Source organism: Neopelma chrysocephalum, unplaced genomic scaffold (genome assembly GCF_003984885.1).
Source record: "Neopelma chrysocephalum unplaced genomic scaffold, ASM398488v2 Primary Assembly neopelma1_103b, whole genome shotgun sequence".
NCBI classification, from domain to species: domain Eukaryota; kingdom Metazoa; phylum Chordata; class Aves; order Passeriformes; family Pipridae; genus Neopelma; species Neopelma chrysocephalum.
The window spans coordinates 1,950,540-1,966,478 of record NW_020897767.1 but is presented as its reverse complement, the minus strand read 5'-3'; the positions used below and the strand labels follow the sequence as shown (position 1 = coordinate 1,966,478).

The following is a 15,939-nucleotide window of genomic DNA, read 5'->3' as shown; positions in this document are numbered from 1 at the left end:
AATTGGTCCCCAAGTGTCCTCGGGCGAGCACAGACTTCTCTCCCTGAACAAAATAAAGGTCACCTTGCTCTTAGAGGTGGAATTATTACAGGCCTCCCCTAACAAAAAAAGTCCATGTAAAGTTCTCCTCCTTCATGCTGAGGCCAAGCTTGGTTTGTTTTAACTCCAAGAGCATCTTTAGCTGTTGCACCCATGGCTGAGCCTGACTGTTCCTGCTCTCTCTTTGGTAGGTCAGCAAAACTGGAGCGGAGGGAGCTGTTCTGGATGAAGCTAAAAATATCAATAAGTCTTTGTCTGCTCTAGGCAATGTGATATCTGCCTTGGCAGAAGGAACTGTAAGTAATCCTGTTTTGTGTCGTTGAAAAATGGCTTTTTATTTATCTGTCTCTTCGCCACCCGCGTCGAGGAAAAAGAAAAAAAAACAAACGAGCTAACATTTCAATTCAGAAGGGAGAAAATATTGGCTTTCCAGCCACAAACCAGTGACACTCGTGCTGCTCTACCCGAGATAAGAAGCTAATTCTCAGTGATTTCACTCGAGTGGTTGCCCAATCTTAGCACAATCAAAACAATTCCCCCTCAGAACCGCGTGCCTCGGGTCCCTCACACCCGTCACCGTCGACCCTTGTTACAAATCACTGTTTAAAATGAAATTGTTCTTGTCTCTCGGATCAGAAAACCCACGTTCCCTATCGAGACAGCAAAATGACCCGGATCCTTCAGGATTCCCTGGGTGGCAACTGCAGGACCACCATTGTCATCTGCTGCTCCCCCTCGGTCTTCAACGAGGCGGAGACCAAGTCCACGCTGATGTTCGGGCAGAGGTGAGTCCTGCTGGGAATCCTGGGGGATGCTCCCCTGGGCTCTTCCACGTCTTCCTGGGGCTGAGGGGGAGCAAGGCAAGAAAACAGGGAGGTTGTGGCTTCTAGAGTCGTTCAAAAATAGGACTGGAGAAGTTGAGAGTCCCTTTGTTCCCAACGGCACCAGAAAAATAAATGTTAATGTTGGCCAGCAGCTGCTCTGCTTAAAAGCCCTGGTAGATCTTCCTGCAGAAAAGTACAAAGTGTTATCATAGTGGTTTTGAATTTTATGGGGAAGGTAATGGCACTGGGCAGTTTTCTGTTGGATAACCCAGTGGAAAATGTTCCCTTTTGCTTCAGCTGATGCTGCCCCCGATGCTTTTAAGAGGTGTCTTCTCCTTGAATGGCACCTCAGGGATTGTCGTTATGGTTCTAAAAAATATCTTTAAACCATTAAGGAAATGGAGGAATGTGGCCCCTGTGTAATATTGGCAACTTTGATGGATTGCCATGGTGGCTCATGGACATTCTTGTGTCTGAAGGGTCTTAACAAATCCTCAGAAACAAGATGAACATGGATGTATCCAGGAGGAAAATTTCTCTCCCATATGTGTTCATTGCCAATAATCATATGGAAATGCATTTGGAAAGTTTGCAGAAGTAGGTCAGGCTCATCATGTAATTACTGCTCTTGTGGTAATTGAGGAGAACTCGGATACTTTGGAAAATTACTCATTTTGATTTATTTGTGTAATAGCAGAAAGGAAAAAGCCTAGCAGGGTAGGATTGTTTGAAGTAGAATTTAGCAGTTTGTAGGATGCAATGAATTTGTCTGAAAATGGGTTGTTTTCCACCATCTGTAATTTTGAGGCTACAAAAGAAGGCAGTGGCCATTAGCTTAATCAGGTTTAGAGCTGCCATGTGGTTTTATTTCATCATTTTATGATGAATAATAAGTTACTGAAGATAAAAGCTTCTACTTCCCATACCTATGTGTGCCACAGAAAATGTAAATAAACACAATAATTAACACAGCAATTAAATAAAAGGCATTAAAAACTCTGAAGTCCAGCTTCCCTGTTAGATTCCAGTTTACCTTCTTCTTGGTTTCATTTCTCCTGCCAATATTCAGTAAAATTGGCCTTTCTGTTTGGCAAAACAGTTTTCAAACCCACTTCTCACATCCTGACTGGCAGAGCATGGAGTGATGTGATTTGATTAAAGCTTCTCTGGGAAGAGGAATATTTCATTTTTCTGATGTGGCACTGTTAAGGACCTGAATGCCATTAAAAGGAAGGTACATGACTCAGGGTGATCATTGGTTCCTCCATTTTTCCTAGCCAAAAAAAGAATTATATCACCATTAAAATAAGTGTGAGGAGAAAAATTCATCTTCACAGGCCCACCAGTACTAATCAACACAAACATATCCTACTCTGATAGTAGTGAATCAACTTATTCTCTTTGTACTGCACCTTTTCTTGTGGTTTTATATAATTCTTAATTTTAATTGCCCGTCAGTACTTCATCCATCATTAGGATAAACTTTATGGTGTGGTGGGTTTTTTTCCCCAGTACAGTTAAATGAGTGTGGAAACTTGAGCCCTGCTTTTGACAGAGGCAATATGTAAACCCTGGCCATTAGGAGTTATTTTAAAAGCACAGGGTTGTTTTAAAATATTTTTTAAGTTACCAAAGCTTCCTGCAAAGCACAAACTGGTGGGAGGTTTGTCTGTTATTCCTTTGCTTATCTTCTGTTTTATTCGATGACACTGGAGCCATTTGAAGGGACTCTGTCTGAGCAGTGGAGGGCAAAGATCTGAAGCTTTCTTAATTCATGGTGATTTGTTTGGTTTTTTCTTTTGCAGTGTGGCTTTGCTGGAGTAGGTGCTGTGCCTTGTTTTCTGCTGGCTTTGCATTTCCTGGCACAATTGTGGAGGGCGGGTCGGAGCTGGGCACTTTTAACAGGAACAAAGTGCTGCTGGTTGTTGTTAGAAGGGTTTAAATTTGGGGGATATTTTTGCAGTAAATCATGAGTAAATCATGAGTAAATCATGAGCCAGTGAACTCCAGTGGCACAGGCATGAGTTCAGCCTCCCTCCCTCAGCCCTGGAGTAACGCTGGTACCCGGCGGTGACCCCGATTCTCCTCCCTCCCTTCCTTCCACCCTCAAAATTGAATTTTTTTGGCTTTCAAGAAGGACAAAGTTCCATATTTGCCTCTCTGGGTTGACATCCTTCATGCTGAGATGTTGGAAACACGGCTGAGTTTTGTTGGTGGGGTTGAAGGGATGGTTGTGACGGGATGGGGAGAACCTGTGGTCAGACGCTGTGGTGGGTCTTGGGCCAGGAGAAGCTGTGAGGTGACAGCTCCCCCAGCACAGCAGGAATGACAGGGCTTGGCTTTGTCCTTAATCCAAGCACACATTCCAGAGCTTCTCATTCTCATAGAATCCTAGAATTTGCTTGTGTTGGAAGGACCTTAAAACCCATCCCATTCCACCCGCTGCCACAGGCAGGGACACCTTCCACTAGCCCAGGTTGCTTCAAGCCCTGTCCAACCTGGCCTTGGACACTTCCAGGGGCAGCCACAGCTTCTCCAGGAGTTTCCCTTTGTGTTATGGCCAAACTTTGCACTGAGATAAAAGCCAGACTGCAGCTGATTCTGGGTTTTGTTGTGCAGAGCCAAGACCATCAAGAACACGGTGTCTGTGAACCTGGAGCTGACGGCCGAGGAGTGGAAGAAGAAGTATGAGAAGGAGAAAGACAAAAACAAGAGCCTGAAGAATGTTATCCAACACCTAGAGCTGGAACTGAACAGGTGGAGAAATGGTACGTGCCAGGAATTGGGAATGGGGGCGTGTCTTTGTGGTATTAAGTTAAATCTGTTTAAATCTTACCTGAAGTCACTAATTCTAAGCTCACATTCAGGCTTCAAAATAGGAACTGAAAGGTGAAGAAGCAAAAACCAGGGAAACCAGCAGCAGTTCTTTACAGAAGGAACCATTTAAATTCCCAAATTAGTTTGATGTCAGATGTAGAGAGTACAGGGAGGCATTGCTAATTTTAATGATGTTAATAATATTAATAAGAGAAGGGAAAATGGCATTTTGGGGTTTTTTTTGAAAGAACTCTGATCCTCAGGCTTGAGAATCTGTTCCATTATGCTTTAAGGTAACTGGGCCTTGGGATTTTTTTATAATTGGGTTTAACATTAGAATAATTAGTCCTTTAGTACAATGATTAGGAGTGTCATCTGGTTGGAAGAATCACCACTTGTCTCCTTCTGTGGCTTTTAAGTGAAGTTTATGTTGAGAACAGCCAATTTTCTGTTTAGAAACACAGGAAACTGCTGTTCAGGTAGGTTGTAAGATCAAGTGTAGGATGGTAGAGAAAGAATAATTTTTTCATGCATACCTACAATTAAAGGCATTTTATTTAATCTGGAATGTTGAAAAATAATTTTGTCAAACCATCCTTACTTTAGATTTTTTATTTCACATTTAAAAAAATCAAATCCCACACTCCAAACCAACAAACGACCCCCCCTAACCCAAAGAAACCAACCCTGCATCCCTCCTGAAATCTCAACAAACCCCTGACAGTAAAACCCTGCTGCTTTGGAGCAATTTTTATTTTTTAAAGTGCTTGTCACCCAGGTCCTGTGTGTTGATGTGCGAGCCAGGAGCATCTAAAGCAAGAACAAAATTTGTGATTTAATTAGAAGTCACGCTTTGTGAGCTGGGTTTGAACACCCTGGGTGCAACCAGTGCCTGGAAGATAACACCTGACCTTTGTGGGCACAGAAATTGCTTCCCTCTCTCATCTCCCTGTGCTGTTTGCCTGCCTTTCAGATGAGATGGTTCCCTCATGATTGTGCTCCCTGCCTTTCTCTGGAGGCTCCAGCACAGGGAATATTTCCTTTATCAGCACAGTGCCATTGCTATGGAGACGTGGGGCTGCTCTTGGGAGTGCTGGGATTTACAACCTGCTCGTTCTCCCTCCCTCATCCCATGTTTGCTAAATATGACCACTTTCATTTCCTCCCCAGCCCAGAATCTCTTTTTTTTTTTCCCCAGAAATCCTTTCTCTGTGCTGTGTAAACAAGCCTGTCTCTGCTGTTTTGTCTAAATACTCCCCCTCCTCATCCCCCCCATCAGTCCTGCTGTTCTCATCAGTGTTACCCAGCAATACATTCAAAATACTATTGATTTCTTGTCTGACCCTCTGCCATCCCATCCTTTGGAAGGATATGCTGTCAAAGGAGCCTCTTTACAAAGGAGAGTTTCACAGGAATTGCATCTTGGGTAATATTCCACTGGCGTGGTCTATTCCAGAAATTAAGAAGATATTCTACAAAATAAATAGATATTATACAATATAAAAGGGTAGCAGGAAATGGGTGTGCCCAGTTCTCACTGAAGCTGGATTTCAGCAGCCAGGTCTGTGCTTTACAGGTAGGAGGTTGCTGTCCAGTGAATGGAAAATTAAACATTCCTTTTGGGAGGCTCCTGCTGGATTCTCCACAGCCCGAGGAGCATTGCCCTGTGTACAAGCCTGACTGAGCCCACCTTCCCTACTCTGCTCCAGTGAAGTCCAACAATGGAAAAACCCATTTACATTTTTCTCATTGATGACACAGAATATCACCAAGCCTTTAGAAACAGGGCAAGAAATATTTTAAGTGAGGTACATTTGTAGAGGTGACAGTGCTTGATTTCAAATCACGTCTTTTCATGCTTTAAGCTTGAAAAAAAATATTTACTCTCTTGGTTGGTCTTGCTCTTTCATGCCCTGTTTTGTTTCACTTTGGGGCCTGAATCAGCCTGTCTGGGGTTTGATATATTTGTCCTGTTTCCTTGTTTCCCTGCCAGTAGGATAAAGCAGAGCCTTTTGGCCAGAGGAGTGGCTGGTAAAGCTTTATGGGGCTGAAATATTGTGGCCTTTTCGTGGAAAAAGGAAATTTGTGCTGAAGGGTTGGCTGTAACCTTCCCACACCCTGAGCAGTGTGTGCAGCACTCAGGGGCTCAGAGTCTCCCAGCAGACTGTGATGGGAGTAGATTTAATTTCTGGCATGAGCACTTTGCCTGTCTCTCACCCCTGAGCTGCAGCAGGGTGGGAATTGTGATGCACCACCACCACTGAAGGAAATATTCCTTGGAGACAATGATTCAGGAGTAAAATGTGCCTGGTATGCACAGGCAACATCTGAGAGTTGGTGTTTGTGCTTTAATTTACGTGGCAGAAGGTGAATATTGCTTTAAACACACCTGTCCTGCTGTTGTCCTGGTGCCCTCCCATCACCTTCCAACACAGCTGGAAATCTGAACAGAAAGGGATATTTAATTGCCAATAGTCTTTAGGAAGTCAGGGCTTTTCCCTCCTTATTTTCACCTCTGGGAGTTAATCCCACCTATCCAGGGCTTGAATGAAAGCAGAGCCAGGAATTCAGTATTTTTAATGGCAGCTGCTCAACCTGTTGCTCCGTTTTCGCAGGATTGTAAGGTTGGAAAAGACCTCCATGATCATGGAGTCCAGTGGTGATGCATGTTTGTGTTTCCAGCCATGGAGATCATCATCCTAACGAGGATGGCCACCTTTCCACACCTGCTTTTCCTTGTCCTTTGTATCCCTGGCAGTGGCATAAAGCCCTTCTTTGCTTTCCTGAGTCCCTCTCGGTGACTTTGAAGGCCCATCCTAAGGTATCTGTGGTTTTGGACACCCCTCTGTCTTGGATTGTGTGCCTGCAGGAGAAGCTGTGCCAGAGGATGAGCAGATCAGTGCAAAGGACCAGAAGAACCTGGAGCCTTGTGATAACACCCCCATCATTGACAACATCACCCCTGTTGTCGCCAGCATCTCCACGGAGGAGAAGCAGAAATACGACGAGGAGATCGCCAGTCTCTACAGGCAGCTGGATGATAAGGTGGGATTTCATTCCATTTGCCAGGTGTAAATGGAAAACTCTGCCAAAATGGGTGGCTGTCTGTCATCCTTGAGCATCCTGAATTGGAAAAATGCTGGAAAATTCCAGACACTCTTCGTTGCATCAAGTCTACCTCTGTTCCCTGTGCAGTGTTTGGGGTCACTCTCCATGAAACCAGAGCCAAAGTTCCCTTTAATTTTAATGTCTCACTACAGGCTTTTCATCACCCCTTTTCTTCAGTGGTTTCTGTAAAATCCCTCACCAAGCTCTTCTCCCCCTCACAGGGGAGAGAAAACAAGGGGGACTGCATCTTAATATTTTTATAATGTATTAGAATTTTAAGGAAACCACAGATCCATCCCTCGGGTGTCTTTTGTTAGTGCTGTTCTAGCTGGGCCCCAAAGTGCAGGTGGCTTATTTATTTATTTATTTGCACAGCTTGAAAGTCATCATGGGCACTTAAAGCTCTCAGCAATACACTTACCCAGGGCTGGCCATTAATAGCTTTGGCTTGTGTGAAAATGATAATTGGAGGTAAAAAAAAAAAAAGGCCCAATAAAGCCATTGACCATCGTGGATGAGAGCAGCATAAAAGGCTGTCTAGAGAAAGGGGAGCTTTCACCATGAATCAATACTCAATTCTAAATTTCAGTTGTAATTAGCAGGGAAATGTCAGAGAGAAAAAATAAAAAAGCTCCTCTGTGCCCTTGTCTGTTAATGTTGGAGTTTGGCTGTCTGTGAATAGCCAGGGAGGGAGTGGGTTGTGTTTAAACCTTAATTCTGATGTGCACGAGGTCTCTGGTTACAGGCAGCAGTATATTGATGGCATTGAAAAGAGCAGTTAAGAAATTTAAGAAATTACACCTATTTTTCTGGTGGAGAATACATGCCCAGTAGCAATCTCCAGCTTTTACATATTGATTAGGAAAAGGAAAAAAAAAAAAAGGCAGTCATTCTTTCACTTTCCTCCTCAAAGGTAGCAAAGCCCTTTGAATTATTCTTGAGGAAACTGGCAGCAGGTTTGAGTTTTGCCCTAGAAAACACGGGAAGAAAATTTGATGCATTATTGCAGGACTGTAGGAAATGAGGTGGCATTTAATCCCCAAAACTACTCCAAAATATCACCATTTATTTACATTTACTGTGTAGCCCTGTGTATGTATATTTTTCTCCCCTCTCACACCGCTCCAAGGTGCACAAGGTTTGCTGTATTATTTTCCCTTCTTTTCTAGAAAGGGGAAATAAAAAGTGGCCAAATGAGAACAGTGAAAACAAACTAAAAATCTCTAAACCTTTTTTCATTGCAGGATGATGAAATCAACCAGCAGAGCCAGTTGGCTGAAAAACTAAAGCAACAAATGTTGGATCAAGAGGAGGTAAGCAAGTTAAAAAAAAACAAAAAACAACCAAATGAAAAACTCTTACATTTTCCTCGTGAGCCCCTTGTTTAGTGATTCTGTCACAATTGTTCACATGAACTGGCTAAAATTCAATAGGCAAGAGAAACCTGTGTGTCAGAAAGGTTTAAACTTCGAATTTCGTAATGCTGTCAGAAGAACATTAAACCTTGATAACTCATCATAATAACAATCCATCCTGCTGGGAGGTGCTGCTGGAGGTCCAAGGTAGGAGTGTGGCCAGTATTTTTCACTTCAAATGTGGTTTTCAGCATGTCTGTACCCTCTCAGGTATCCAGGCACTATGGACTGCAAGGAGTTACAGATTTCCTGCTCTGACTGTATAAAAATTACCCCCGGCGATAAATTACTGATGTTCATTATTTTGGCAATTAGAGGCAGTAATGGGAGAAGCCTGTGAGATGGAAAAATTGATTATTGATGCTGCCACAGGCTTGCTTTAAAATCTTGGATTGCTCACTCGAAAACGTTTGATTTCATTGTTTCTGTCCATAAAATGAATGTTTGTTGGTTTTAAGACGGGGGGGGGAAATATGATCACTAAACCTACAGTCAGGTTATTCCCTGGCCTGTCATTTGTTTACAAGAGGATTTGAGGATGCAGAATGAGGCAGTAACACTAAATCACCGAGTTCCACAAATGTTGCTGTGATATTTCTTAGAAATTGCTTTTAGGCTGGCGGGAAATTGGATAAGGGCCATCCAGACCCGGAATATAATCCTGGTGTGGGAGTTCATCCATCACCAGCGTTCCGAAACACTGCTCTCTCTTTTCAGGCCACACTGCTGGGATTCTCTAGGAGTGTCTCTCCCAGCACTATTCTGGCTGCTTTTTTGGGGTGTGAAACCTCTCTTTTCATGGAAAAATCCTTCTGCCCGTGTCTCAGTCCTCACCCAAGCCCTCAGAAAGGGTTGCCAGGGCCCCCTTATCATGTCTGAACGTGGCTGTTACTCGTCACTCATGACTTACCTGCCACCTTTGGGGCTTGTCCTCTCTGCAGGAGTCACCAGCCTTATTTAATTCCGTGATTAAGCTCCTCATGCCCTTGCCACAGCTTTATTGGGCTGCCCATGCCTGTGGCTACACAAACACAACAGCCTTTTATGCCTTCCCAGCACCATTATTTTCTGATGTGTGTTGTGGTTCTATTTGTGTCATCTCACCTCTCCCATCTTTTTCACATCACTCTTCTCACCCAAAGCTTATTTTAAAGCTTTTATTTATTTATTTATTTATTTTCTGATGTCTCATTTTTTGGGGGGGATGTGTATTCCTTTGTGTTAGCTGGTTGGGAGCAACTAACACAATTATTCCCCACTCTCCACGTTCCATACTCGATATCACACCTAGAATATGAACCAGGTTTTCAGTGACCCCTAATCCTTGCCCTCCAGACCACTTTCCCCCCTTTTTTTTGCACATTCCTAGCTTTGCTGACTTGGGAAATCTCTGCAGCTGATGTCTCACTGCTTGTTCAGAAGCTTTATCTGGTTCATCTCAGGAGCTTGTCCGTCTCTTACCTTGGAAAGCTCATGTGATATTTCATTTTTCAAGGTGTTTTTCCACCTGCTCTGTGGGAGGGATGTACCTGCTCTGTCCTGGAGCTGTGACTGGCTCAGTGATACACGAGCTGAGAGCAGCTGCCTCACTCTGCTTCCCCCTAATTAACCAGAGGCCTTTTTTCTGCTTGATTAAGCCAGCAGGTTAATTATAAATCTGAGGCCTGCTGTAGATGGCATTGGGCTGATATTGGTGTCTTTTGGTGCCTTTTCACCCCTGGCTGCTTAGGGTGTATTTTTGGGGGGATTCTTAATACTCCATACTGTGAACAGATCCATGGAGTGCTGCAGCCATTGTCCCTTCCCTTTGTTTACTGTTGATCCTTATAATGTGTCATTAATGGCCTTTGAAAATCCATTTTTTCCCCATGTAATATCAGCAAGAACCTTCTGGGGAGCCGTGTTTATGCTCTAGGTGATGCACAGCACTCCTCGAAGTCACAGCCATATCCACGCAGAAAATTTCTTAAGTAAATGTAAATAATAGTTCCATCTGTGTTTGGCAGAGAGATTATTTGAAGCTATTTTGTTGTTTAAATATTTACATGCCATCTGGCTTTGGCAACTCGGCGGGGATTTTTCCATAACGTGAGTGCACTTCTGAGGCTGCAGCATTACCAGGGAGATAAATTTCCCTTCATCTGAATCCTCCCTGCACCACTTTTTGGGCACGTGCCAGCCTCTGGAGCTGCCTGCCTGCCTGGTTTCCCATTTTCCATTAGAACTCTGAGCCAAAAAAAAGGGAATAAAAGCCATGTCTTATCTGACATTCTGCTTTTACGTGGCCTGTTTTAGAGGGGGGGTGACAGGTCAGGAGAAGTCAACCCAGCACAATTCAGCAGGGCAGGTTTTGTTGCACTGTCCAAGAAAGCTTCAGTACAGCTCTATTAAACTAATATATGTACTTATATTAAACTAATCCATGCATAGGAATGCTTGGAAAGAAGTGAGTTCTGTGAATGAATGTCCAAACTTTGCTGTTAGGATAAGCAGGAAAGCCTTCTTGTATGTCCTGCACTAGTTTTATATCTTATTCTCTATTTTATGCAAAGTTAAGTCCTGATTTTGTTTTATTATTCTCAAAAGTACAATATTAGTATTAAATGTTAGTTGGCACCTGTTATTCATTTTCACATCATTCTGCTGGTGGGTCTGGGTTTGTGCTGAGAACCCAGGAGCTGAATTTTCAGGACTTTAACATCTCACTGAACGTTGGTTCAAGGGCAAGTGAGAGGACCGTGCAAGTGACCTCAGCCCTGTCACTGAAACTCCAGCATCTCCCTTAGCAGTGTGCAAAGAGTAAATTTAATAAGTTTTACCAATTGGAAATACTCACTAGTCTGTGTGAGGTCAGTATTTGCTTCTTTAGTTAATCTTCTCCCTCGGCAAATACATGAGCAGCTAATCTGTCTTCAGCATCGTGCTTCAGATGATAACTGAGAATAATCATCTTTAGGTTTGCTTATCAAAATATTTCTTTAATGCCCCAAGGTCTCTGAGGCTGCCTGAGAGAGCCCTTTTCCTTGGCTCAGTTCAAAGCTCTGAGTCTGTGTTGAAACATTTCACTTTGTGGTATTTTTTGGTCCTCGCCGCAGCACCGTATTGAGGGCAGAGGATTTCTTTGGAGCTCTGATACTGTTTAAAATAAGTTTCTCTGCCTCAGTCTGGTGCCATAATAGGATTTGATAAAGATTTCGTTGAAGTTCAGAGTTTTTTTTTGTGCTTCCTTCAAATACATTTATGCTGAAGCTGGTTTCTGGTAGAGCAGCAGGATTTCTTTGCTCCTGCTTTCTCTCTTCCACACACATTTTTCTTCCTCTGTCTGTTTTTGCTCTTTCCAGTGGTGCCTTTTGAGTGAGCTCTTGGGTGACTTAATGCTTCTGTGATATTTCTTTCCAGCTTTTGGCTTCCACTAGGAGGGATTACGAGAAGATCCAAGAGGAGCTGACCCGCCTCCAGATCGAGAACGAAGCGGCGAAGGACGAAGTGAAGGAGGTCCTCCAAGCCCTGGAAGAATTAGCTGTCAACTATGACCAGAAATCCCAGGAAGTGGAGGACAAAACAAGGACCAACGAGCAGCTGGCTGATGAGCTGGCACAGAAGAGTGTAAGAGCAAGTTGTTTGAAGTGTTGGTTCCCTCCTCACCCCCCAAAGATTTCCCCAAAACCCGTGTCGTGGTCCCCCCCGGCAGCAATCAAGATCCACATTTGCTGATGCTGCTTGTCTCTCTTCTGTCTTAATTAAACAATAAAATTAAGGTAATGCAGACACTTCTCTGGGGAAGCTGGTGGTAGATTGTGGCTCTTGCAGCCCCTGTGTTTTGCACACCCTGACAGTGACTGAGCTGAATGAGAGCCCTGGCCATTCTGTGTTTTGGGTGTTTAAAAACTCTTACTGTGCCAAGAAGGCTGTGAAAATCTGCTTTATGCAAATGGCAGCATTCTGGGGTTTTCTGGACTCTGCACTGAGAGTCAGGGCATCTCAAGGAAGGGATCAGAAAAAATAAATCAGCTTTTTTGGCTGATCTTAAGGAAAAAATCGGAGGGAAATCAAGATTGGTTTATTAGCTTAATGCATCCTTTTCCCTTAATTCATTACACAAAGTGACGAAGCTGTTGTTAACAGATACATTTCATTAAAGACTTTGTTATCTGCCTCAGTAGAACAGATTAGTATGAAATCCATTCGAAAAAATTGAATTTTATATCCTTCCATACCTATTTCTCGGTGATTAACCTTCTTTGATGTATTATGCAAATAAGATTCTTACCGGATTTGCTACATTTAATACATCTAAAGTAGCCTTGGTAGCAAGTGAGTTGTGAAAGTGGATTATGTCAAGGTGGAAGGGGACGTGTCAGCACGTTGTGCCATGGGCACGTTCAGGAAAATGCAGGACAATACCACGTAACCCAAATGCCACGTGAGAATTGGTGGGAGAGGAGGGTGACTCTTGTTTTTGAACCTTCTCAGAGTGCCCTGACAGCGACCCAGAGGGAGCTGGGCCAGCTGCAGGAGCTCAGTAACCACCAGAAGAAGAGGGCGACAGAAATCCTGAACCTGCTGCTGAAGGACCTGGGGGAGATCGGGGGAATCATCGGAACCAACGACGTGAAAACTGTGAGTTGGTTTTGCTGCTTGTCCCCCACACCCCCTGCAGTGGAAAAATACTCCATCTGCACATGGAATCACAGGGGGGTTTGGGTTGGAAGGGACCTTAATGATCATCTCGTTCCTTGGGCAGGGACACCTTCCACCAGCCCAGGTTGCTCCAACCTGGCCTTGGACACTTCCAGGGATCCAGGGGCAGCCACAGCTTCTCTGGGCAACCTGGGCCAGGGCCCCCCCACCCTCCCAGCCAGGAATTCCTTCCCAATATCCCATCTAACCCTGCCCTCTGGCAGTGGGAAGCCATTCCCTGTGTCCTGTACCTCCATCCCTTGTCCCCAGTCCCTCTCCAGCTCTCCTGGAGCCCCTTTAGGCTCTGGAAGGGGCTCTCAGGTCTCCCTGGAGCCTTCTCTTCTCCAGACTGGACACCCCCAGCTCTCTCAGCCTTAGCAGAAGGTTTCCAGCCCTTGGAGCATCAGTTGATGTGGAATATGTGGATCCAGCACTCCTTCTCCCAGGACACTGCTGTGGAAGTCCTGGCTGGAGCTCTTTGTCTGGCTCAGTGTCTGGACAGACAATTCCCACAGTTATTCCCAGCTCAGTGTTTAGACCCAGACTAGTGCAGCCCTTCTATGTGTTGATGAACTGATTAATGGGGCTCTGAGTTCCCCCCAAAACTATTCCCATGCAGCCCCACTCCTTCCTTAGCTGGCATGGCTCAGAATTCCTAGAACTTGAAACAGCTTTATTGGTGAGATTTGGCATCTGGAGTGACTACTTTTTGTTTGAAGGTTGGTGCAAATTTTGGGCAGCTCTGCTTTGAGATTGACCTGTCACACTCCTGTGGGAGATGAACAAAATTCCAAGTTTCAGAGGAGATATTTCTCTGGTCCATGCTAAAGGGCAATGACAGAATTTTTCCCTAGCCTGGAAAATCTCCCAGGTGATTAATAACCATCTTACCCGTCCATTTAAAACCACGTGAAAAATACCAATGGTTAAAACTTCACAAGAAATTAATTTTAAAGATATATGTGAGTTCCTTGCAATACACTCATTTTTCTTGCTTTTAGTTCACTTCTTGCTGACGTCCTGCTCAAGCCCCCTTTATTTTAGCAGGATGCTCCAGCCTGCTCCTGTGTCCTACACAATCCCTGCTGTCCCTGTGGTGCTGCAGATGCCAGGAGCAGCAGACCAGCCTTTGGCAGATGTCACAGCAGCCTCTGGTGGCCGTTGTGACAGGGACAGTGAGAGAAAACCTTTGAAAATGGAGGCAGAGAGATACAAATTTTTATATAAACTAAGATGTCAGCGTTTTTGAGGACAGCTGTCAGCGTAAATAAGGCCAGATTGAGAAGGGTTTGGAAGAATAATTTCAAATTTGTTGGCAATTAGCATCTTTTCCAAGTGTGTCTAATTTCAGGCCAGACTGAGAGTTCTGGAAGCAGTGTCATTTTTTAGGCTTTTTGGGATGCAGCACATGTTCCCTTCCCCTTGGCAGCGCTGGGGAAAGGTGAGAAGCAGATGAAGTTCATCCCTGTGCTCGCTCAGGGAGAACCTGCACAGCCAATCTGTGGTTACAGGAATTCAGGAGCTGAAGAAAAATCATGAAGAGAAAGACAACGTGTTAAGCCAGTGAAGGAAATTATGTATAAGTAGAATTATACTAATATTTAGAGATGAGAGCCATTAGTTTTCTCTTGCCAGGTGATTTCCAGACCCATGTGTGTTTTACAGCTGCTCATGGAAGAAGCACATCCCTTCGAGAGGGGAATTCTTGTAGGGGTGCTTTGAAAATGCTCTTCAGCTTTTTGGAATGGTGAAAGAAAGAAAATTTCCCCTGCTGGTGGCATGAGAATGTTTCTCCAAAATACACTCTTGCCATGATGGTGGGCTTGATTATTTTAGATGTTGAACCACTGGATTCATAGAATGAGGGAATACCCTGAGTTGGGACACACAGGGACCATCCAGTCCAACCCCTGGCCCTGCACAGACACCCCAACAATCCCCCCCTGTCCCTCAGGGCATTGTCCAAACCCTCCTGGAGCTCTGGCAGCCTTGGGGTCGTGCCCAAACCCTGGGGAGCCTGGTCAGTGCCAACCACCCTCTGGGGGAAGAACCTTTCCCTGAGATCCACCCCAATACCTGTCAAACTACATGATACACATACACCCATATATGTAAAACACACAAGATATACACACAAATCAAATCAAGAACTTCAAAAGTCCTGACAGAAGATGTCTACTTAATATAATAAGTGGTCTTTGCTTTGCAGAAACATTCCAGTTTTGATTTGTTTTTGTCCTCATTCGGGGCGTGAATATGAGTTGTAAGTTCTCAGAAATTCCCACATAATAATTAATATCCCTAATAATTAATATCCCTCTCCAGAGCTTCTTTCTAAAATGATATGTGGGCTGTCAAACTGTCCCAGACCCGAGACCGAGTCTCTACCCCGTTCCCAGAGCAGCACAACCCAATTTTCCGTGTGCTCAGTTGGCAGATGTGAACGGGGTGATCGAGGAGGAGTTCACCATGGCCCGGCTCTACATCAGCAAGATGAAATCCGAGGTGAAGTCCCTGGTGAACCGCAGCAAGCAGCTGGAGAGCGCCCAGATCGACTCCAACAGGAAGATGAACGCCAGCGAGAGGGAGCTCGCGGCCTGCCAGCTCCTCATCTCACAGGTGGGGCTGGTTTTCCCCGCTCCCAGGGCTCCTTCCTTCCCTTCTCCCGAGCTTTGGTGGCTTCCTCAACCTATTTCCTCGTGGAATGCGTGTGCTCGGAGCGAGAAATGAGGCTTCAGGGGGCAGAGGGGTGTTCCTCGGGGCTGCTTTGTTGGGTTTTCTCTCCCTTCTCCCGTTCCTCCCCCTCAGGGTTTTTCAGCACGTTCTGTGGTGAGATTGTGCTGGTCCTGCTGTCCTGAAGTGTGTTTTATGGAATGATGTTGAAAAGGCCATATTCCTCACCATGAGTTTGTATGGGATTTCCATATCCATTTCTACGGGATTTCCTCACCATGAATTCGTATGGGATTTCTGCACCCATTTATATGGGATTTCCTCACCCTGAATTTGTATGGGATTTCCATATCCATTTTTATGGGATTTCCATATCCATTTTT

The 15,939-nt window shown here is 44.5% G+C and overlaps 1 protein-coding gene across 1 annotated transcript in view; it reads left to right on the top strand.

Moving 5' to 3' along the window:
- The window catches only part of KIF5C (kinesin family member 5C), a 71,207-nt gene that overhangs the window by 40,387 nt on the left and 14,881 nt on the right, over nt 1-15,939 (top strand). The window contains exons 9-16 of the mRNA XM_027695925.1: nt 231-335; nt 676-824; nt 3,483-3,631; nt 6,550-6,725; nt 8,033-8,101; nt 11,603-11,809; nt 12,677-12,823; nt 15,314-15,502. Coding sequence (XP_027551726.1) covers nt 231-335; nt 676-824; nt 3,483-3,631; nt 6,550-6,725; nt 8,033-8,101; nt 11,603-11,809; nt 12,677-12,823; nt 15,314-15,502 — 1,191 coding nt within the window. The remainder of the gene's footprint in view (nt 1-230; nt 336-675; nt 825-3,482; nt 3,632-6,549; nt 6,726-8,032; nt 8,102-11,602; nt 11,810-12,676; nt 12,824-15,313; nt 15,503-15,939) is intronic.